The 25472-nt window shown below is 36.2% G+C and overlaps 1 protein-coding gene across 11 annotated transcripts in view; it reads right to left on the minus strand.

The window, feature by feature from the left end:
• The window catches only part of doc2b (double C2-like domains, beta), a 274263-nt gene that overhangs the window by 232813 nt on the left and 15978 nt on the right, over positions 1–25472 (minus strand). For all 11 annotated transcript variants that reach the window (XM_051895445.1, XM_051895446.1, XM_051895451.1 and 8 more), the window contains one exon: positions 600–762. In XM_051895445.1, coding sequence (XP_051751405.1) covers positions 600–762 — 163 coding nt within the window. The remainder of the gene's footprint in view (positions 1–599; positions 763–25472) is intronic.

The following is a 25472-nucleotide window of genomic DNA, read 5'->3' on the forward strand; positions in this document are numbered from 1 at the left end:
ATTGTTGGAGGATTTAAAAGCAGAAATGTATTCTTCTGTTCGTTGTGTACATTTATTGTTCTGTTCGTTGTGTATTATTCACATCATTTTTATGGTCATTTTAGGTTTTTAGATGTTTCATTATCTGGCGATGAAGTTATAAAATTGGATATAATTTCAATACAACTAACACAGAAATGATAAGTGAATTCCTCACACTAAAATCACATTAATATACATTGTCTACATCTTACGTCTATTGAAATGATATTGGCTTTTTTTTTAAAGAAAAGGAGCGACAAGTGGAAATAAATTTTTGTAATAAAGTTTGACGAAAATGTTGAATGAGCTTAACTTGTATTGGACACAGATTATTCCTATAAGGCCATTGTATTTTTGTTTTTGTTTAAATCAATATTTTGTTTTGATCTTTGCCTTTAATTTTAGGGAAAGTGAAGTCCAGACAGAAAAGTAATGAGAGAAAGAAGGGGAATGGAATATGACACAGATTCCCCTTGAGCACAACAGACTTTTTTATGGCCCAAGTATAAGAATTTCAGTTTTTAAAGCTCTGTGCATTTAGCTTAGCATAGCATAGCATAGCATCATTAGCATCTAACCTTTGCTTTGAGCCCATGTGTAGGTGATTGGTGCACTCCTGGCCACTGGCAGCTGCTCTCCTCTTTCTATTACTGACTTCCTGTTATCTAGAATTGAATCCTTAATGGGACGAATATGCTTCGGCAGGGCTTTGTAGAACCAGGCTCCAGAACGTTTCCACACCTTTGAAGAGCAGGGAAAGAAAAACAAATTAAGCACAGCTCAGTATGGAGTGATTAGAGCAGGTACTCAAAGGAATAAAGTAACCTCATGTGGCCAAAGACATAGAGTTACAACAAAACGCTCATCTGGAGAGACTCGAGCACTGATTTTAAACTATAACTTACATTTAACCCAAAACATTTCAGCTGTCTGTCCAGCTAGCCAGCATGCTCTCAAAACTTGAAGTGTGTAATGTTTTTAATCTTAAAATACTGTTAAAAATCTTCTATTATATTATATAAGCAATATCACAGGAGAAGCCGTGCAATGTCGCTCTTTATACAACAGTTCGTTCTGGTTCTTGAATCTGATTGGCTGACAGGTCTTTCCAGCCATGCGATATTTTACCAGTATTGGCAAGAGAACCGTTTCACCATTTGAATCTCTATGCTTTCAGCATTCTCACAGTGAGTGTCATGCTGGACGAGCAAACCCACCATATTTTTATAGATACTACTGTTATTTTGTAACAGAATGTAGTTATAATAGCTTTTTAGGGAAAAATTAAGTTGTGTAGACTTCAGATATGCGATTTATATGTAAACATAATGCCTATTTGAAAATTTGTTTAGACAGTTTCAGAGATGCGAGCTCCAGGCCATCAGCGACCATTCAGTGCTCATGTACTTACAGAGAACAGCTTCATCTCGGCCAGTCCTTCGGGAATTTGCTGCTGGCTCTTATATAGATAGTGTTTAAACATGAGGTATAATTCATTTTGGTATATCAAACGGGCAATCTCTGGTCTTAGTAACCTATTACTTGTTCCAGAGCTAATAGATTTGGCTTAAGGGCTATATTAAGTTTCATAACTTTATATTTGCATTGAAATTAAATCCTGTACTAACTAGAGCGCTGCTTTTGTACGTTTAACTAAACTGTTTGCTTGAGTTTATTTCCTATTGTACAAACTTCTTATACTGTTGTAATGGCTATATTGTTCATTTAAATATTATTGTTCAATAATTAATATTTTATATAACTACAGCCAAATCACAGCCATATAGCTGATATAGCTACTTGTGTGATATTGCTTATATATCAGCATGGCTTTGATAAATAGAATATAATAGAATATAATAGGATAAACAGAAATCTTTACAAAAATAATAATAATGACAAAAGCACAAACAAAATTACTAACACATAAAATGAAAAATGATAGTAAAAAAAAATAAAAGCTAATTCAAATACAACACCGCTTGATATTACCTTTAGACACCTGAAAGAACTGCTGAAGGCACTGCTTATTTCATTTGTACCTTTGATATATTGTTTTTCTTCTACTGCAATTTTTCTTTGTTCTTTATCTTATTACTGACTGCTGTTTTGAATAATTACTTGAAAGAAATATGTGAAGGCTACATGCCATTGTTTTAATGCCACTGCTTTCAAAAATTTAAACATGAATTGTTAAGTGTGTTCATTTCTGTGGTACTGAATACAGGTACTGTTAACAACTACTGGAATTTTGCTCAGTCACAACACCACCAATCAGAACAATGGCCGACGGGGCCGAGCGGAGTGGGTGGAGAACATTTGGAATCTTTCACTATCTTGGCAATTCCATTTGGTGCTTTAATGAAGGTCTACTCAATACGGATGAAAAATGGTTATGCTCATTCATGTTCATATCATACCTCAGAACCCAGCAGACAAGCAACTGCAGAGCCATCATTTTCAAGGCAGTGGCACTTAATCAGTTGACACACAACAAAAATTCAAACAGTTCTTTCAAAACACATTACTCCTCTGAAACAAACACCGCAATGCTCTAGAGGTGTCCTGAGCACACTACAGTCTAGTGCCAGTCACTCTCATGGTGATATAACATTAAGAGGCCGATGCTCGGCAGGCCAGGCCCCGCTGCAGCCAGGAAGACAATTAAGAAGTGATGGACAGCAGGCTCTGAAATGTCAGGACTGACAGCAGCTGCTGGAGTCTTGGCAAACACCATCTCCCAGCAGTTACAACTCCATTTGCACAAACATTGGCCAGACAAAATAATGCAAATCTAGCTTGCAGGGTCAAGTCTTGAATAGCCTTCCTTGTTTTGACTGGTCTTCACCTGAGACAGTTTTTGAGGTGTGCGGGAATAAATGTTAAATATTCTTTGAGCTTAGATGATGAAGGTTTTGTGTTTAGTGCAGAAGCCAAAGGCATGCAGGAAGCAACTTTATTGTATTCCACAGGGTACCAATTTCTGCTACCCAGCAAGAGGAAAAAGTACATTTTAAACTACTAGTGCAATCAGTTCATTCACAGTGAAAAAAAATAATAACTTATACAATCATGAAAAAAGGGTGTGAATAGTAATTTTCCCAGAATGAGTTTTATCAGTGGAAGATAACGTGTAATTTAGAAAAACGATCCACTTTGAATGACATGAAAACCAGCCTGGAACGTCTCTTTTTGCCCCCTTATGAGTGTATAGCCCTCTATACTTTTTATAGTAGCCTACATAAGCAGAATCTTGTTGCTATGCTATCAGTGTATAGTCAGTTTCTCAGTGAAAAAAAAAATGCATTGATACATTTTATGCTTGGCAATAATCAGTGTTGGGTAAGTTACTCTAAATAAGCAATTAATTACTAGCTACTAATTACATCTTTAACAGTGTAACTAGATTACTGTACCAATTACTCTTTCTAAAAAGTATTGCATTACTTATTACTTTCTAAATCCCATATCAACCTTAAAGATGCAATAAGTGATTCTCTACAGAAACAGTTTTTGTTATACTGGTTAAAAGTCTCCTCATATCATTATAGCAATCACTATGTTAAACAGTCTAAATGTATTATTATAAATATATATCGTCTGTGGAAGGCGTAGGACCATAAAATGTTCATCCAATTATTATATTCGGTCCGAATGAAATAATACGATGTCCTACCTGCCTGTCAATGTATGTTTTTACATTCCCTCATGCACCCTGTTCACGCAGACAACATATCAGCGCGTTTCATGCTATGCAGTTTATGTAGACAGACGTCAGTCACGGAGCACCGTAAACAAACAGCAGCCAACTTTTACAGTTCCTACCGAATCAAAACCATGAGCTTATGCTGCGTTCACACCATAACTACCGTAATTAAGAGATGGCAACCCGTGATGTTCTAACCGGAGCTGTTCTCAGACTTGGAGTTATGCGTTTCCATGTCAACAGTATCAACATCGAAATGAATCTGCAGCAGTCAGGTACAAGCTCTCTGTTGTTTACGTTCATTATTATTGTAATGTTATTTGCTTTGAGACATGAGGTAGTTTAACGCCATCTCTTGTGATGCTTTGCCGAGAGCAACTGTGTGTGTGTGTGTGTGTGTGTGTGTGTGCGCGCGCGCTCATGTGTTTTGGAGGAGGCGTGGCTTTGGACAGCAATTTCCAGGAAGGGTGGGATCATATGCTTTCAATGCTAACAGGCTAACGTTAGCATTTCCCAGACTACCTACTGCACCTTTAACCAGTTGAACAACACAAGGATAGAAATGAAACTGCTCTTTTAATTATTTCAAATAAATAATATAAAATTGCATAAATCATTCTTGAACTGACCAAAGTATTTAAATGGAGAAGATGACATTAAAATGTTAGTTCACACAAAATTGCAATTATTCACCCTCATGTCGTTCCACACACATGTCGTACACATACATTTTAACATGAGATGTTTTGATGTTAAATCCACTATTGGTTTATATTGGATTGTTATATAGTCTATACAGTATTTAATGCAATTACATCAGAACTATTTAAATTATAGAACAATTAAGAGTAATCCCTTACTTTACTTGTTTAAGGGAATTAAATTACAGTAATTAATTAACAATGCATTACACCCAACACTGGCAATAACACAACATAAACCCTCTGAAAATAAAATATTGTTTTTTCTTTTAAAATTGAAAGATTAGGGAGAAGTAGCTGTAAATTGTACTGACAAAATCACACTCTTTCCTTTAATGCTAAAGTGGTACCATTCTCCTACATCCGTTCCACTATTATGAGCTCAAAACCTACATTGACAGTGAAATGAAAGACATTATAAATGTACATTATGCATTAACATTTGCAATAAAGGACCATGGGGGGAAAATGTAAATGCACTAGTAGGCTTCCTGTGAACAATGAAATAAAATTGACTAGACATTTGCCGGACTTCAATAAGAAAGATTTTATCTTCCAAATGACTATTTATTAAAAAAAAAAAAAAAAAAAAACGGATTTACCAATGTCAGATGCGATAAGTGTTTGCGAAACAAATATTTTGTAGACTCTGTTTGGTGTCGCTAGAGGCCAAGAAATTACACACTTCAGATTTAAATTTAAGCTCAAGTCCATTTAATGATGACGAACAAGCATTCAATTAAAAAGTATTGTATCTAATGCATCTCTGCCACTTTAACCATTACATTACGAATCATTTGGTGAACTGCAGTTCTTTTTCCCAGAATTGGGGGGGGAGAAGCAGTGATTAAGGGAACATTTGGGAAATGTGTTGGTGTTATTTCAAGGTCAGTGAGGAGTAGGAGAAGATAAAATACAGAGGTAACCGTGTCTCTGTGTACATAAATATCTAGAGACTCATTATCTCTAGCCATTTACCACAGGGAATGAATCTCTCCTTCAACAAACACACACAAAGCATTCCATCATACCATGTTCACCTAATGTAAACACACACAGGTTTAAGCATAATTTGTCACATTTTTTACTGGAACTTCTGTTGCATTTCTATTCCTATTTTCTCTATCACTCCATTTTAATAAGCTCTTTTACAGCTGGGAATGTAACTTAATCCAGATTGAATCCATCCATACATTCACATTTAATTAAAAAAAACATAAACAGTATGTAAATCGATGTCTCCCAAGTTGTAGGTTCAATTTGGGATAGACAGCATGAGAAAGAAAACTAACCATCTAATCATGACTAGTTAGGATAGAAATATGCTTATCAATTTTTAAAGAGGTGAAGAAAACACTTCCCAAATCTTTTATGGTGGACACATGTATGTTATATCTAAGGGTCAATTACAAATAAGAGTGTCCAAGATGAAAAAAAATGATGAAAAATCTATTTTAAAAAACAATGTCAAGTGAGGGGGGGGGGGGAAAAAATCTAAAGAAATTCAAGATTTAATTTCAATTTAATTTCTTAATGAGGCCTTTTTTTGAAGGTGCATTCAACTCATTGTATATATGAATTGGATTTTGAATGCATTTTTGAATTAATTAATAGATCCAGACAAAAAAAAAAAAAAAAGACCTATGAAACATCAAGCCTACAGTAGAACCTTTGGCAGACTCTTGGCAAACTATGCTTGCTATATAAATGACTGTTGCAGACCTTGAATGTGACAAGACAAATTGTGTTGACAGAACACACATGGGCTTTTATGGGAAATATAAAATTGTTTTGGTCACATGACTGTGCAACATGTTAATGTGCATGGCTATAAGAGGAAAGCAAATTGTCCTTGTCATACAACACAAATTATGGCACAGAGCTGGATCAGATCTAATCCCATTGGCTAGAATGAGGAACAGGGGTGTGGCCAGTAATAGCAACCCATATTGTATCTCTGCCCTTTTCATTCTGTACCACAGGATCAGAGCTCAGGGGTGTTAAATGACTGAACATCTCAAGACACACCTGATAAACATACTATTGTCTTTAGCAATTATAGCAAGCATCACAATCCTCATCACACATCGCGCTAGCGAGCAATTTATTTCTTTCAATATCTGACAAATTTGGGATATGATGAATGAAAGGCAAATCACACTGAACAATTTCCTCTTGGCATTTTAATTAGTCTTGTGATAGCATCGCTAATTTGAATGGGGAGGCAGCGTCTCGTGAAATTAGTTTTTATAGCTGGTGGGTGCGAAACCACTGGTGACCAAAAGCACCGTTTGAGCCCTGCGCCCCGGGACAAATCAGCCAGAACCTCATTAGGCCACCCAGAACCAGAAAGTGTCATGTGGACAAAGGCTTGTGGCACAGAGATTTGGTGCTTGTGAATGTCAGTCAAAGCTGGGCCAGTTGTATTTGACCCCAGAAAAGTCCATTCCACCAAAACTTAAGCTTTAAAAAAGACATGTGTAAAAGTAATCCATATGAATCAAGCGGTTTAATCCAAGTCCTCTGAAGGACAATCATTAATTTAATCAAACCTTAAAGGGGACCTATAATGCCCCTTTTACAAGATGTAATATAAGTCTCTGGTGTCCCCAGAATGTGTCTGAAGTTTCAGCTCAAAACACCCCACAGATCATTTATTATAGCTTGTCAAATTTGACCCTATTTGGGTGTGAGCAAAAACATTTTTGTGTGTGTCCCTTTAAATGCAAATGAGCTGCTACTCCCGGCACACTTTCCAGAAGAGGGCGGAGCTTTAACAGCTCACACTTTGGTTGCTCAACAACAACAAAGCTGGAGAATCTCACGCAGCCAAAATGACGATTGTCAGTAACGGTGTTCAGCCTTACATTGTTCAAACCGGAGTCGACACTGATGGAGAGACTCAGGAACAAGTTACAACTTTTAGAATGAAACTGGACATTTCTGAATGGTTAGTGGGTAGATTTATGTAGTTGCTGTGGAGTTGATTCAACTCATCGACTAGCATGTGCCGTCATGTTAATCTTTTGTGCAAATCCAGCGTTCAATTGACCCTCGTTTGTGAAGCAGTCCGGCGTAAAATGACGCAATGGCAACAACACTCTACTACAACAACTTTTCATCTTCTCTAAAGCAGCCCAACATGGCCTCGCCACCTTTGTTGTGTGTTCTCGGGGGCAGGGTTTATGTAAATTTTAGGGTTAGTGATGTCACCAACCCTGGAACAAGCTCGTTGCAGTCCCAACCAGCCGTTAGTTGTAGTCCTTAAACAGCTAATTCTTTAAAAGAAAATATCTCCCTTTGCACTGAACTTTGAGTATCCTTGATGAATAAAAGTATTCATTTCTTTAAATTAAATAATTCTTAATTAAATTTAATCACACTTTGTACTGTCCAGATTTTCAATAAATATCATCCACATTTCATCATGTTCCTCAAACACAAGCACAAAGACTTGGAATAAAGCATGATACCTGTAAAACTTTTCTGATTTTATTTTTGTCAGCACAAACCTCCATCTGCTTTCATTATGGAAAAGAGTGGCCAGGACAGTCTTTTCTGAATTGCACCATTTTGTGTTACACATACGGTAAGAATGAAAGTCCTACAGGTTTGGAATGACATGAGGGCGAGTAAATATTAACAGAATTTTCAATTTTGAGCAAACAATCCCAAAAGAGGTGCATTTTAATTCTCAAAGCACCAGCACTTTTCCATTTTCCCTCTAACAGAGATTCAGTATCCTACAGAAATAAACCAGCTCCGTGTCCAAGCTTTGAGTATCTGAGCACCAGCATGAAAGGGAGTGTATTATAAAAAAAATAGATAAATAAATAAATAAAAAATAAAAAAGTGTGACACTGTTTATGCCTTAGGCCCAGCTCTTCCGGGTCCACATCATAAAGTGTAAGTGCTGAGGATAGGAAGACATGCTCAAGCAGCGGCCAGCTGATAACACATTCTGCTGTGACCACCGCTTGACTGACAGCTGCATCCTTAAGCCTTTTGTTAGTTCAGAGTTTCACCAGGAATATAGTTAACAAGGAGCTTCCAAAAGGTCAAACAAATTCTCCAACAGTTCAGTTCTCTAAAAATACAGTTCAGATAGAGTCACTGCTCATTATAATCGCTAAAATGGGTTCTTGATGTACATTGTTCAGCAGTGTAATTTGGAGTAATGAATCATTTAATCGAATTCTTTCATAGTTAATTATAATCACTTTTGTTCAATGAATAACAACTTTCATTATTCATATTCAGTGTGATTTCTGAAACAAGTTGATTATAAACAAACAGAAAGGCCAAAAAAAAAAATCCCATTCTGACATAAAATTATTGAGATAAGTCTGAATAATTGTGTATTAGTCATCATGAGCATGGCATTGTTGGGTTATTTCCATAATAGCAGGTTACATGCCACCATGCAGATCATGAATGAAGCCAATTACTGAATTAATGATTTGTAAGACTCCATTTCAACACAGCAAGCCAGAGAGTAATTCTGCTACCTGTCAAATGGCTACAATAAGTACGATTGCAGATACAGTGTCACAATGTTTTTTTCTATATATGTTTTCAATAAAAAGCGCTTTGAGTTTACCATACTTCTGAGCCTGACTGGTTGATTCAAACTTCACTACCACGGTGTTGATGTCAAAACTAAAAAAAATAAAATAAAATAAAAACTAAAAAAAAAGAAATTCTTCTGACACCTATATGCAACAATTTTATTAGGAACTACAACATATGGATTAGATCTCAAAATACAGCAGACCATTTTTTTTTTTAAGATGCTCTACTAAAAGCTGTTGTAACTCAATATTTACCTCTTATGATTTTATCATCATATCATTTTCTACATATGTGAAATACTCCATTAAGTCATCAAAATAAAAATGTGAGGGGGGAAAAAAAAAATAAAAATTTAAAAGCCCCTTATGCTAATATATTGTATTCCTGATCGCAAAGCTTAATTTTTTCAACAGCCATTACTCCAGTCTTCAGTGTCACATGATCTTTCAGAAACAGTGAAACATTTTCTGGATTCTTTGATGAAAAGAACCATTTTTGAACCAGAAATCTTTGGTAACATTATAAATGTTTTAATGTCAATTTTGATCAATTTAACGCATCCTAGTATTACTTTTCAATAAAAACATTTTACTGAGCAGTAGTATAAATATGAAAAATAAAAGTAGTTTAAAATAAAAGTAGTTTAAAATAAAATAAAATAAAATAAAATCCTTTGGGATTAATCCATATAGGGACAAAATATATACAAAAAATAAAACAAAATACAGATTTACTAAATTTATATTTACTGGCCATTGGGAAGTGGGACACAAAGATCATATACATTTGACAGATGCTTTTATCCAAAGTCACTAAGATTGAATTCAAGGTACTGTAAACTTTTTACCACTTCCCGAGGAATCAAACCCATGACCTTGACGTTAGAGTCAAAAAATGCCCCTGTATGAGTTTGTCTCATATTTATATCATATGATGTAGTTCTAGATGTAGATGTGGCAATATCACAAGAGTAACGAGTGCTATTTTGGTCCTGAATAGCACAAGAGCAAATGTGATACTGATTTTATACAACAGTTCAATAAATAAGAAGTTAATATTGTGTTATTTTAGACGCAATATTGTCTTTTCTTGTTACACATGCAGAACGATTGTGCGTCTCTGAGCAACACAGCGGTATTTGTGAGTGAATTCGCATTTTGAACGAATCGGATGAACCAATAATTCAATGGCCCATTCGTAAAGAGAGCCATTTACTTCATTACTTCATGAATCAGCCGTATGAACAAATTGAATGAACAAATGACAATGACTTACTCATTTAGACATTTATCGCCACCTACTGCCAGTTTTAGTTTCTTATTTAGAGTATTTAATTAAAAAAAAAAAAATCAGATTTCATATTAAATAAGAAATCCATTAAAGGTATAGTTCACCCAAAAAAATGGAAATTCTGTCATCATTTACTCACCCTCACGGCCACTGCAGCCTTAAAGGTTTGTCTAATAAATATGTTAAATCAAATATAATATTTCTTTCTAAAGCTACTTTTTGTAATGTATATTTGATGCTTTTCTCATTTAACACAATAATGACTTTAAACGATCTTTTGGGGGTAATTTCTCAGCCAAATTTGATGTGTGATTAATTTGCGATTTAATCGTTTGACAGACAAATATTTTATTATATTACATTATATTACATTACATTATATTACATTATATTATATTATATATAAACAAACACACACGCGCACACACACTATGCTAGCCTGCCCTACATGTGATGCCATATTGACAGATGTCCTCACTCAGGGCATTCACATTCGTACAACCCAATACTTCTACAGAGACTGTAAAAATAAGTGAACTCTGACAAATCTGCTCAACACTTCTCCAACTGTCAGCCCCTTTTCTCTCTGGCACTGACTAATCAAATGAACTAAACTATTTGTTTCACTGGCATGAAGGATCCAGCCTCTGGGCAGTCTTTGTTCCCTGGAGACCTGAGCAGATCAATCCAATCCCACACTCAGTATAGATTTAGACGGCAGGAGATTTCAGGGCCTATTCTATCCGTTACCCAACAAGCCTGTTAATTTGCATGAGCACTTTCTGCACTTGGCAGCATTATGACTCCAACTGAAGTGATATTTCTCATCATATAGGACTACTTGCCAAGCAGAATTATTGGCTTTGAATCATACTGGTTGCAATTTGTGCTCCATTTCAGCACAGTGTATTACGGCAAGTTTAAAGCAGACATTGTGGATGATATAGGACCGCACTAATCTCTGCAAAGCATCTCCTTCTGGCTAAAGAAAGAAAACATGAAGTATTTAGTGTGGAACAGGGTTGAATTTATATACGAAGGTCTGGCAGAGACATTTAGGAAATTGTCAACAGTTTCTATAATGACAGAAATGTATAAATGTTTCAGCAAACTTGTTTCTTTGAATTATGACAAACAAACATTTTCCTATGAAATACTGGCTCTGTGAAACTGTGATAAGCGTTATGATGTGGCACAGTTATCTTTTGTGCTTAGAAGTACATTATAGTATATCTAGATTCATCAGAAAATAATTTGCACTGCTTTAGTACCTCACCTTCTATCCAGTGAATTAAGACTTTATCAAAGGAATAAAAATATGCAGTTGAGATAAAATTCCTTAAAGGGATTGCTCAAATACTATCAACTCAGTCACTTGCCATTTTAAACCTTTATGACTTGTGATTATATCATTGACAAAATAATGCTCATTTGAACAAAACTCGAGTCAATCCTGCATGACTCCTGCATGGAAATTATATTATCCTCCTGCATCCGTGTCCTCGTATGAGGACATTATATTTTAGCGAATTAATCTGACATTATACATGTCACAGTTTTAACACTGGATGTCCTGTAAAGAGCACATTCAGGGCTTTTCAAAGATACCAAATGTTTGGAGGTTTCACCAGGACAACAACTTCTTCTCGGTCTTTAAAAATGACTGAATGATCAAATTTAGCACTCTTATGGAAATATGATACTATTTTGTAAATCTGACTACTTTTCAAATTCTTTGTTATAAATCAACATCTCAGGAAAATGTTATGGGGTTTATAATTAAAATATGACTTTCTGTTACAAAACAGGGCTTTGATTTTATACATGTCCTCAGTAGAGGACACCAGGACATGTTTATCAGGTATTTTAGGAGACACAAGTGAATAGGGAATTACGTATCATTATTCTTATGAAATATTATTATTATTATTATTATTATTATTATTATTATATTATTATGAAAATGTTGCCAACTATTACTCCCATTATTACACTTCTTTTTTCATTACATGTTGCTCCAAGAACACATTAATATGCAAATAAATACAGTGTATAGATACATTGTATTGAATGGGAAAACCCATGTATGACCATTTTACCCACATATTACATAAAGTGAAATGATATATCAATTCATTCCATTATACCTTTCATAACACAGTTGAGAATCATCTTTAAACAAAGTTTGATTAAAAAAAAAAAAAATTGTTGTTTTTGCCTATACTGTAAATGTCATTTCATGTAATTTTATTTTTAGTACTGGTGTCCACATACAAGGACATAGCATAACATATGAATAAAATATCTTTTTTCAAAAAAACATTTTTCCATGCGTTTCTTGTGCTCTAAACTATGGAGCTTTTGCGTTCCCTCACAAAACTTTTGCGTTCCCTCGCAAAGATATTTGCGCTCCCTCGCAAAACGTTTCTTATGCTCTAAACTACGGAGCCCCTAAAGGGACATGGTGGTGGAAAAAATTTGGGATGGGAGGAAAAAATTTCTCTCAAATCTTTTGCGTTCCCTGGCAAAGATATTTGCGTTCCTTCGCAAAACTTTTGCTTTCCCCTGCAAAGATATTTGCGTTCCCTTGCAAAACTTTTGCGTTCCCTCACAAAGATATTATCGTTCCCTTTCAAAAACTGTTGTGAGCTTGGAAAAACACTTCCTGTTTAATGTCCCGCTGGCTGGCAGTAGTGTTTCAGTCAGCGCAGTACATTAATAATGCACACAAATAATACGCGGTGTGCATTATTAACGTACGGAGCTGACTGATTGTTTTCCACAATCGGCGCATGTTTCATGAAGTTACGAGCCAAAACGTGACATAAATGCTGCATCAGTTTATTATTTACATATGGGTCTTGCGGGGCTTCACGTACAAAAACCTCGCTCAAGTTTAGTCAAAGCCCATAACAATTATACTCGTATTCTACTCCGTGTGACCTTTCAAATGACATAACATGATTATGAGCTGTATGAGGCTTTTGACACATTGGAGTACATTGTACAAAAAAATATTTCATAAATTATGATTTTTTTTTTTTTAATTATTTTTCAGCAAATAACTCAGCAGTACTTAGGAGTTAATAAAAGTGGCTGAATTCATTGTAAAGTTCAGACTCTAAGCTTTCAAATGACATCTATTTTGTGATAAGGCAGGAGTTTTGAAAAATATGATTATTAATTTCTTTGTAGCTAGGTGGCGCCCGCGGGCTGTACTCTCCGTTTTAGAGTTGAAAAAAATGATTAGATGCATTAAAAAGCTGAGTTTCTAAGCTTTAAAATGATATCTATTTTGTGTTATTCCTGTCAGTGGTTGCTTAGTAATTTGATTATGAATTTTTTCGCTGGGGGTGGTGTCCCGCTGGCGGGACACTTTGGGTTTAAGAGGTTAAAGTTCTTGAAAATGATATAAACCAACATGAATTCACAGAGTGCATTAGATTTTTAAAAGATTTATTCATATCTTTATCGTGGACACTCTTACAGGTCACTGACCCTCTTATTTTGAAGAATATTCACATACAGCTCAAGTGTATTTTTTGACCAGGGGCTGTCAAGCTCCAAAAGGCATGAATATTCCAAGTCTTCTGCAGCTATACGATAGTAATGTGTTCAAACTTGGCACATTTTAGGTAACTGAACTTTTGATATGTATGCAGATATTAACAGCTACAGTAAGATGGAATGAAAGACACCAGTGTTTGTGCTGTGCAAGTAAATCAAGTGACACGTAACTGTGTGATAAAAGAACATAAAGCCATCATGTAGTTCAGGATGTCTTCAAAAGCATCAGAGCTCCTGAAACAATAAAGGCCTGGCTTATTAATATAAACCTCTGACTAGGGCTGTGTGGGCTGAACTCTGATTACATATTTTGAGCAGGAGCTCAATAATCAGCCCTGTGATTTTTTTGACACATGATGGAAAAGAGAACATAAATCTGAGGGAGGGAGAAATTAAGTTTCTGTACAACAATGAATTCTAGTACACCTCTGCTATTTCAGAGTATACAAAACAAAGAAGAAAAAATTGAAAGGACTTATATTGAATATACAATACTAGTTTACATTGCAATGCTAGTATCGGTATCGGCCGATACCAAGCTCCTGTACTTGTACTCGTACTCGTAAAAATACCCCCGATACCAAAGACCGATTCCTCACGTGATGTAACAGAGAATATTCCGTGCACAGAGACACCGGCGGCAGCAGCAGAAACAATGTCAGCCTCAGAGGTGTGGAAATACTTCAAATTAATGATGACAACACACACATTGCGAACTGCATGCTTTTAATCACAATTCGTTATCGATTAGTGAGGGCGGGATAGACGTAATCGCGCTGAATGACACAGACCAGAAGCGTTCCCTCTCGCGTGCGCGCTCTCTCTTTCTTGCGCGTGATCCCAGTTCTCTCAGACAGCGCGCGATCAGTTCTCCTCGCGCCTGAATGGTCAAATGCACACATAGTTGTCAAAATGTCCATCGTGTGGAGTATCTCACGTAAATACAGTCGGTTATGGCTTAAGTCGACGTAAACATTTGGATGAAAACAGGAAACGTGTCAGTATCCATGGATTCGGTCTTAAAGGGGCCGTCGCCTATATTTGCCATTAATGTTAATAAAACAAAATATGTTAAATAAATGTATACATGGTAAATAAACCTACTGTATCTGAATAACAAGTTTATTTAATTTGGATCTCTATAGAATTTGTTGTATTGTTTGTAATTTGTTTGTAAATTTCTTTTTATATAACAACAATTAAATATATTAGTAATTATGCCCTTTGAAGGTTATTGGACACTGAATTTTTTGTTCTTTAAGTTTGTGACAAGCACATAAAAATTCTTACTTTTTTCATTAGAGTAATAATAAAGAAGCTGTCCTACATTCATTAGTCTCACTGTGCTTGGAAAACTGCAACATCACCAAAAAAAAAAAAAAGAGAGAAATTAATAAATGTATAGGTATCGGTATCAGCGAGTACTAGAAAGAAAAAAAAAGTATCAGTACTCATACTCGGTCCTTAAAAAATGGTATTGGTGCATCCCTACTTTTTATCTCACAATTCTGACGTTTATTCCCAGAATTGCGAGATATAAACTCACGATTTTGAGAAATAAAGTCAGAATTGCGAGTTATAAAGTCAGAATTGTGAGATATAAATTCGTAATTGCGAGTTTATAACACGCAATTCTGACTTTATAACACACAATTGAGAGTTTAAATCTACAGTAGAAAAGTTAGAATTGTGAGATGCAAAAAAAAAAAAAAAAAAAAAAAAAATTATCACAATTGTGAGATAAAAAGTCGCAATTACCTTTATTTTTTTATTTAGTGGCGGAAACAACCTTCCATTTTAAACGGATCAAATGTGACAAACATTTATAATTATTTCTATTTCAATGCATCACGATTTTCACAAAAATATTAAGCAGCACAAACGTTTTCAACATCGATAATAATCAGAAATGTTTCTTGAGCACCAAATCATCATATTAGAATTTCTGAAGGATCATGTGACACTGAAGAACAGATTAAGGGTTGGTTCACACAGAACACGTTTTTGTGGTTAAAAACGAGAGACAGGTCAGTAGAACGAAAAAACCCCTGCAAGGTCTAGAGACAAGTCTTTAACTTCTTTTAACTTGAGCACCACATTTTTAGAAGACCATGTCAAGCACGAGATGCTGCAAAAACCACGAGCCAAACATGTCCGTCTAGCATGCATTTACATAGAAAAACAATGGAAAAGTGCAGTGGAATGTAAAACAGCCCCTTAATGGCTGCTGAAAATTCAGCTTAGCCATCACAGAAACAAATCACACTTTAAAATACATTAAACAGAAAAGTCATTTTAAATTGTAATAATATTTCACAACATTACTGTTTTACTGTGTTTTTGATCGAATAAGTGCAGCTATGGTGAGCAAAAGATACTTCTTTCATAAAATTAGTTTAAAAAAAATCTTACTGACCCAAAACTTTTCAATGATGATGTAAAATATTTGAATGTCTCCTACTTTATCAATTACTACAATAACATTTCTATATAAATTAGGATAGGGCTGCATGATATATTGAAATATGGGATATGCACATCGCAACACTTTGATAACACCATGATTTTAATACTCCAAAAGATTACAAAAAAATCCACGTTTTAGGTCAACGCAGACAGCAGATAGTAGACAGGACACATAACAGTTACATACGTGTGACATGCTTAATGTTAATAAATGCAATAAGTGAAGTAGGGCCTACTCACGTGCACAGGAAGCCACCTCTCAGACAGTGCGTAATTCCAATTCTCAAAATACACGTCTGGAGTATTCACGTAAACAGTCAGTTATGTCTTTAGTGGAATAAACAGTTGAGAAAGAAAGCACGTGTGTAACAATATTGTATTATTTAACGAGTTATTGCATAATAGCCATAATAGGATAAAAAAATAAATAAAAAAAGTCTCAGAAGAGTTCTACCTGAGAAAAATCTCAGGGGAGTGCTGTAAGCATATATGGATGTACTTATGACCGTATTTTTTAAATGTGGATAGTTTTTTAAAAGGGTGTGAATGTTGCTTTCACATTTTGTGTCTTGGAGCATGCTGTAAATCTCTCTCCTGTGTTGGTAAGCTATTTCTTGTTGATGAAAAAGCATCTCAAACAGAGTTGACTTGTAGTTCAGCCTCCTGGGACAGGTTCAGCGGGCCTCTAGCCATCTGTGTTTATTTGTGGCTGTGTGTTTAACCTGAGAGGGCAGAGGCTGCACTGGCAGAGGGGCTGTGTAATACTGACGGTCTCTGATAAAACCGCAGGTCCTGAGAAGAGAGCAAGAAGTAATCTGATAGCAGCACAGGCCGAACGGATGGATGCAGAATTGATGCGGGGGATGCTCTGTGCGCCTTGTGCTTTCCAGATCAGAAGAAAGACCAAACTAGCATTTGTTCCCTCTGAAAAAAAGCAGCTAAAGTCAATCCACTTTTTTGTTTTAATGCATCTTGTGTTTAAGCAAACTTGTGTTTTTATTAGTATGTTCTTTTATTAGTATTAGTATGTTGAATTTTTTATATGTTTATTTACTTTTGTATATGTTTATACTTTTATTAGTATTAGCATGTTGATTTTTTTTACGTTTACAGGTGAGTGAAAGTCTGAAAATCAGACAATGGATTACTTATAGTAGTCTCTGCCTATTATACTAGTAGAAACTATGGTAACATTAACAAAACGACAATGTTAACTCAACTCAATGACCCTTTGAAATTGAGTGTCTACATGCAATCGTAGAAAACATGGGCAGCCACAATGATTGAATGACAGTCTCAAGTATTCACTGCATGCCTGCCTCCCTGAATTAACATCCGTACTACACCATGATGCCCGACCTGCACGCAAGTATAAATATAGTTTTGATAAATGTATCACTGTTTCCACAAAATCAACCTTTTTCAACATAATATGAAATAAAACACACTTAACAATTATTTGAAACATTCTAAGTCTGAACTCAACACACTTAAAGACTATTTTCATCAACTGGAGCAGATTTCAGAAACAAACCATTCAGAAACGTCCAGTTTCATTCTAAAAGTTGTAACTTCTTCCCGAGTCTCTCCATCAGTGTCCGACTCCGGTTTGAACAACGTAAGGCCGAACACCGTTACTGACAATCATCTTTTTGGTTCCGTGAGATTCTCCAGCTTTGTTGTTGTTAAGCAACCAAAGTGCGAGATGTTAAAGCTCCGCCCTCTTTTGGAAAACAGGCCAGGAGCAGCAGCTCATTTGCATTTAAAGGGACACACAAAAACGATGTGTTTTTGCTCACACCCAAATAACAAGCTATAATAAATGATCTGTGGGGTATTTTGAGCTAAAACTTCACAGACACATTCTGGGAACATCAAAAACCTATATTACATCTTGTGAAAAGGGGCATAATAGGCCCCCTTTAAACACCGACTGAGCGCAAATAGAACGAACTCGGCACGTGTAGTGTGTTCCCGGCTTTAGAATGATTTCTGAAGGATCATGTGACACTGAAGACTGGAGTAAATTCAGCTTTGCATCACAGGAATCAATTACATTTTAAAATATTTTGAGATAGAAAACAATTATTCTAAATTGTAATAATATTTCGCAATATTACTGTTTTTACTACATTTTTGTTCAAATAAATGCAGCTTAGGTGAGACCGCTTTCAAAAACATATCTTACAGATCCCAAACTTTTAAACAGTAGGGTATGTTCAACTTGAATCAGGATCCTTCCAATGCCACTACACTCTTGACACAAATTCAGAAACTCCCCCTATCCGCAATGTGTAACAGAAGGCGTTTCAGGACACCATGAACCAAAATGAAACCCTGAGGCTAATAAGTGATCTCACATGAAGCCCATCACTGTCCAACTCTTTCTTTACCCATCGCTCTTATCTGTCGTTCACAGCTCAATATTACCTGCTGGGCTTTAAATACAGAGGAGTGATGCAGGAGCGTCTGACAACACTCATCTGTGGCTAATTGCGCTGTGATGCGCTGTGATTAGCGCTGAAGGTTAGTGTGTTTAAGCGGGCTCTGACAGGAGATGGGGTCACTGAGGGCGGCACTGAAGCTGAGCTCTGTGCTGGAGGGCAATGTGTTATTTCTGTGACATGGGTAATGAGGACGAGGTGCACATCAGTGTAGAGTGTGAGTGTGTGTGTGTGTTTGTGTGTGTGTGTGTGTGTGTTCCATGGCAAATTGGATAACAATTTACTTATAGTTAGTCTAAATTGGACCATCTAAGTAACTTTGCAACTACATGTCAACTTATTCTACTAACCCTAACTCCTAACCCTAACAGTCTATTACAGTCTACTAATACTCTAATGAGAGTTAGCTGACATGTAGTTGCAAAGTTATTTATAGTTAGTAGAATGTCTAAAGTGGATCATTGAAATAAAGTGTAACCCAAAAAATGACACATTTGACATACAACACTACAAGGGTGAGCAAATAAATAACGTGAACTTTAATTCCCTCCTTTATACTGTACATTACTGCTTAATATTTTTAAGCTTTATGCACATAAGCTCTTGCATTAACTTGTGTTTACAGAGAACAGGCTTTATATTGGATGAAACTATTGACTATGTGATTGCGCAGTTGGAAGAGACACAAATCCTATCAAACCCTAAACACACATTTCATTACTTCTTTAAATGGATCTTTCTTTGACCTTTACAGAATCTAATGGAAACATACATGGGAAGCGCCAGATCAGTTTGCTTTCTTACAAATGAAACAGAAAGCAACTTTCTAATTCTGTTCTTATTTGCGGTAGAAAATAACATGACGATAATGTGCATGGTGTCCATTTAAAACTGGTTTCAAGGACACTACTGGGTACATGGATACTAAGCTGTTCTGAGTGATTTGTTCAAGTTGCTATGTGGTTGCCAGGTTGTTCTGGGTCATTGCTACATGGCTGCTTATTGGTCCACTCCCAAGTCACTACTCTGGTCTCCAGATATTGCTCACTCAATTTGAAGTCTATGAGACTGGTTGTCTAGTTTGGAAAGTAATATCACTCCTCTCAACAAGCCACAGGATTTCAGATGTCATTCATGTCCATAAATGGAACGACTTACACATTGAGAGATTGATATATTGTGTTATGAGTTTGCTCAGATTCTTAAAGGGATAGTTCACCCTCATCATCATTTACTCACCCTCATGTATGACTGACTTCTGTGGAAAACATGCAAAAATGTCTCAATTAGTGATGCACCAAAATTCCAGCAATCTGAATTTTTTGGACACAATGTTTTTGAAGGGCCGAAATCATTGACACAGTGACGTTTCATTAGCACTTCTCCTGACTGTGTTAGTGTCTAATTTGTGCACACAATATAGATAAGCTACAACAAGTAAACATGTCAGCTTTCTGGATGCTAGGACTTGCTTGACATTATTGATTTCTTGATTTTAAAGTGTGCCTATTGTGCAATTTTAAGGGTTCCTAATTTTGTTTCAGAGGTCTCCTACAATAGGTTTACATCATCCAAGGTCAAAAAACATGAATTTACTCATAATATACATTGCAGCCTCACCTCTTTTCTCAGTGTCTGAAAAAGTTTGATAAAGGATTCAGTTTCTCTAATCCCCTCCTTTCCAAAACCTACTCTGCTCTGATTGGTCAGATGGCCCGGTCTGTTGTGATTGCTCTACCGCAGGGGTGTCCAATCCTGCTCCTGAAGGGCCACTGTCCTGCAGAGTTCAGCTCCAACCCCAATTAAATACACCTGAACCAGTTAATCATGGTTTTACTAGGCTTAGGGCGAATTCCAAACAGCGCTTTTGCACCCTTGAAGGGCATTTTGGGAAGGGGACACCATTTGTAGGGGCATTCATTAGTGAAGGGAACACACACACACACACACACACACACATATATATATATATAAAGCATATTTTAAAAAATATATTTTAATAACTTCATTATAAATGTGCATCATTTTTAATATTTGCATCATATTAAAGGTTTAGTTCACCCAAAAATGAAATTTCTGTCATTAATTACTCACCCTCATGTCGTTCCATACCCGTAAGACCTTCGTTCATCTTCAGAACGTAAATGAAGATATTTTTCATAAAATCTCATGGCTCAGTGAGGCCTGCATTGCCAGCAAGACAATTAACAATTTCAATACCCAGAAAGCTACTAAACACATATTTAAAACAGTTCATGTGACTATAGTGGTTCAACCTTAATGTTATCAAGCGATGAGAATACTTTTTTGTGCGCCAAAAAAAAAAAAAAAAAATAACGACTTTATTCAATAATATCTAGTGATGGGCGATTTCAATACACTGCTTCATGAAGCTTCGAATCAGTGGTTTGGAGCGCATATCGAACTGCCAAAGTTGCGCGATTTTAGTAAACGAGGCTTCGTTACATCGTAAGTGTTTTGAAATTTCAATGGTTCACCACTGGGGGCGTGACTTTGGCAGTTTGATACATGCTCCGAGGCACTGATTCAAAACAAAAGATTTGTAAAGCTTCAAAGCTTCATGAAGCAGTGTTTTGAAATTGCATATCACTAGATATTATTGAATAAAGTTGCTATTTTGGTTTTTTTTGGCGCACAAAAAGTATTCTTGTCGCTTCATAACATTAAGGTTGAACCACTTTAGTCACATGAACTGTTTTAAATATGTCTTTAGTAGCTTTCTGGGCATCTGAAAGTGTTAATTATCTTGCTGGCAATGCAGGCCTCACTGAGCCATCGGATTTTATGAAAAATATCTTAATTTTTGTTCCGAAGATGAAGGTCTTACGGGTGTGGAACGACATGAGGGTGAGTAATTAATGACAGAATTTTCATTTTTGGGTGAACTAACCCTTTAACAGCAATAATAAGATAGTCCTTTTGTCGCTGCCTAGCTTTGTTGTGGTAAAATACCATGTGAAGCTAATGAGGAAATTGCATCGTCTTTCATTGCTCCCTTTGCCAAGTGTGTTCCAAATTACTTTATTATGACACAAGTGCCCTGCTCCCACCAAAGTCCCACTTCAAGGGCTCTGCCCTTCGGAGTGAGTAGGCCACAGGGATGTTCACTTACGACTGGACTTTACCCATACTAGAAACTCCCAAGCAGGTGTGTTGATGCAAGTTGGAGCTAAACTCTACAGGACAGTGGCCCTCCAGGACCGACTTTGGACACCCCTGGTCCACCGCTTACAGCACGTGTCAGAAACAAAACGCCTATTCACACATATGAATTTCAGCTCCTTAGGCTTCCTCAGCACTTGATACACAGTGATACAAACAGTAACGATGGTTACTTTTGATTAGAAACAAAGTCTCAGCTTTCAAAAGGTCAGTTCTACAGTCTCCTGAAATTAAACAATTAAATACTGTTTTGACACTCTTTAATGCGAAGTGACAAATCACTGTAGACCATGGGCGTTTCCTCCGAGGAGGCAAGGGAGGCAGTGCCTCCCTTTGCTCTCATAGGAAACAATAGAAAATCATCAGACCCCCGGCGTTTGGTGGGTTTTGTGGGGGGTAATTGAGAATGAATGGGGGAAAGTCACGTGAGAGGAGGCAATGTCTCCATCGCGCTATGATTGGATGTAATTGGTTATGACTGGATATGATTGGTTTGTGCGATAAATCCCGCCTCTTGTTGACGTGCGCGTTCTGCCCATCAGTTTGACTGAACAAATAATGGCATCAATGGGAAGACTAATTGAAAAGTAAGTAAACAGATCACCCAGTTAGATATCACTGCTTTATGTCACGTCAAAATCAAACTTGAAATGGACTGATAGCATGATGACTGCGGGTTTTTTTTGTGCAATCAGCTTGGTGCAAATACATCTTCGTGTCTGTGACAGACGGTGTTTACGGAGCATGACTGATGATCCAAAATAGCCTAAGTTGACAATTAAAAAGAAAAACATCAATACACAAATAAAATATATTGTTTAAATTATTATTGCCTTTAGTTATTATTTTGGAATGAATGTAGAAATGCTTAAAACACTAACTTGATGAGATTGACTTGGTTTTGATAAATAGAACATTACATTGTTAATGTAAAATTACAAAATAGAATTGTCTTTGGTTTCTTTTTTGATGTAAAGTAATGTTCATTTAACAAGGAACATGCGTCAACGTTAAGAGTAATGCATGAATTTACACTGATTCATAAATAAAAAATGTGCCTCCTCATTTCAGAACACCACTGCACGCCACTGCTGTAGACGCCTCAGTTCAAGCGTGAACTGATCATCTCTTCCTCTTTACTACTAGTAAAAGCACAAAATAAACATGAAAGAACATCAGGAAATATATTGTTGTCAATTTCAGTGGGGTCCAGTGTTGTTTTGGATACCACTGACTTTCACTATATGGACAAAAACAGTTGAAACATTTTGTTCTTGATAAGAAAGTCAGTCATACAGGTTTGGAATGACATGAGGGTGAGGATTTGAGGTTGAAATATAACATGCACTGTCACTGCTAAAAATACTCAGAATTTTATAATTTTAGAATACTCAGAGTCAGAATTTCTAAAACCAAAGTGTGAAAACGCAAGTGAAGCCTGAACTGACATGGAACAGGAAGATGTCATGTCTTCCAGAGAAAAAATGAATAAAGAAAAGTAGAGAATGTTTCAATTGCAAACCTACTCTAACAGGAAGAATAGTGACGGAAGTGTCAAAACTGTCTCCAAATCCAGTAAGAAACAATCATTTTGACAACAAGCCTCTATTATCTGCCTAACCTGTGATAAGACAGTTTGCCAGCAGCTGTCTTGCTCATGGAGCCTCTATCACTTTTTGCAGCTCTGAGTTGGAAATGGGGCCCATTTTATTCACAGCAGTGCATCAAAAACTCCAGTTTTGTTGAACTGAAAATGAACTGCACATTATTTTTTTTATGGTCCCGTATGAAGGAAAATCTTCATGGAAAAAATTCAATATTTGTGAAAACTGCACTATAGTATCGCACTTTTCTTTAAAGCATCCGACAGAGAAAACGTCCATACAATCGCATTGTGGTTCTATACTGCACAATTTAAACCCAAATTTATTGATTTTAACGTACTCAACAAGACCATACTAAATGTTTCAGGCAGCATTACAGTCTGCCTGTGGTTTTGAACTGTCTGAGGTTGGAAGGCTAAATGATTCCTCTTTCATCTCCTCCTTTCATGATGACCCTGAACCTTACACACACACACACACACACACACACACACACACACACACACACACACACCAAACAACAGAGAAGCAGCAATTTAATTTCTCCACAAGCTTGAAGGCGACGCGCTAGCCTTCTGAAAAGAGATGAGATTTTCTTATTAATGTCCAATAGTACATCATCAGTCTGACCACAAACAATACGGCCTCATTCACCTTACTGTGACTACTCATTACTTATCTCATTATTGGTGTCATACCCTTTGTCAACCATCATTTTCACTTTTGTTGCTCTGCTGCTGAAAGTGTTCACGATGTAGGAACATAAAATGGTAAAATAGGCCTCAAAAAGTACATATAATAAAACCAAACTGATGCAAAAGGTGTAGGTTATTCTGGAAAAGAACTGCCTACTTAAAGTATTAGTTCACTTTCAAATGAAAATTACCCCAAGCTTTACTCACCCTTAAGCCATTCTAGGTGTATATGACTTTCTTCTTTCTGAACGAAGAGAATCAGAGAAATATTAATAAATATCCTGACGCATCCGAGCTTTATAAAAAAAAAAAAAAAAAAAAAATCCATATTTCAAAATATGTAGCTTCCGCCAGACCGCCTTCCCTATTTTTCAAAAAGCTTATGCTGTACGCCCTACGCCTTCCCTATTCAACTTACGGAACTGAGGCGACGCAAGCTCCGTTTTTTCCGTAATTTGAATCTGGAAGCTACATATTTTACTTCATAACTTGTTAAATATGGATATTTTTTTTTACACAAATGCATCACTTCCCTTCAGAAGGCCTTTATTAACTCTCCGGGGTGTATGGAATATGTTTATGACGGATGGATGTGGATGGAGACACTTTCTTCAGCTCATACTCGTTTGGTAAAGCATACTGCCATTATAAAGCTCGGATGCATCAGGATCTTTATTAATATTTCTCCGATCGTCTTCGTCAGAAAGTCATATACACCTAGGATGGCTTGAGGGTGAGTAAAGCTTAGGATAATTTTCATTTGAAAGTGAACTAATCCTTTAAAGGAGTAAGAACCCATTTGTCTAAAATTTGAAGTCACAAAGTGATATGTTTGTCCTCGTACGCTCTAATTATAACAACCCGGTACACTCCCAGGGAGAGGAAAAAAAAAAAGAAAAAAAAAAAAAGGAGGTTCAAAGGTGTTGAACCCTACAGTTGTTGACTCAATAATTAAAGAACTCCTTATTCCAAAAAGGTTACATCTCTTAAAAGACTGCACTTATGTTCATGTTTACAAATTGTTTAGTTAATAAAATGTAATTTAAAAAAATTGGAATGGAAATGGAAACCCTTTAAGGTTCTATATAGAATCTTTTCTTCTAAGAGTGTACATTTTAAACACAATTGTGTTTCCTGGCAGACTGATAATGCCTGTGCACCTGGAGTCCCAAGTTCCAGTACAATCAGGAAATCTGACTGGACTTTGAGATTTTCCAGTTTTG

The sequence above is a fragment of the Ctenopharyngodon idella genome, chromosome 5 (genome assembly GCF_019924925.1).
Source record: "Ctenopharyngodon idella isolate HZGC_01 chromosome 5, HZGC01, whole genome shotgun sequence".
NCBI lineage: Eukaryota > Metazoa > Chordata > Actinopteri > Cypriniformes > Xenocyprididae > Ctenopharyngodon > Ctenopharyngodon idella.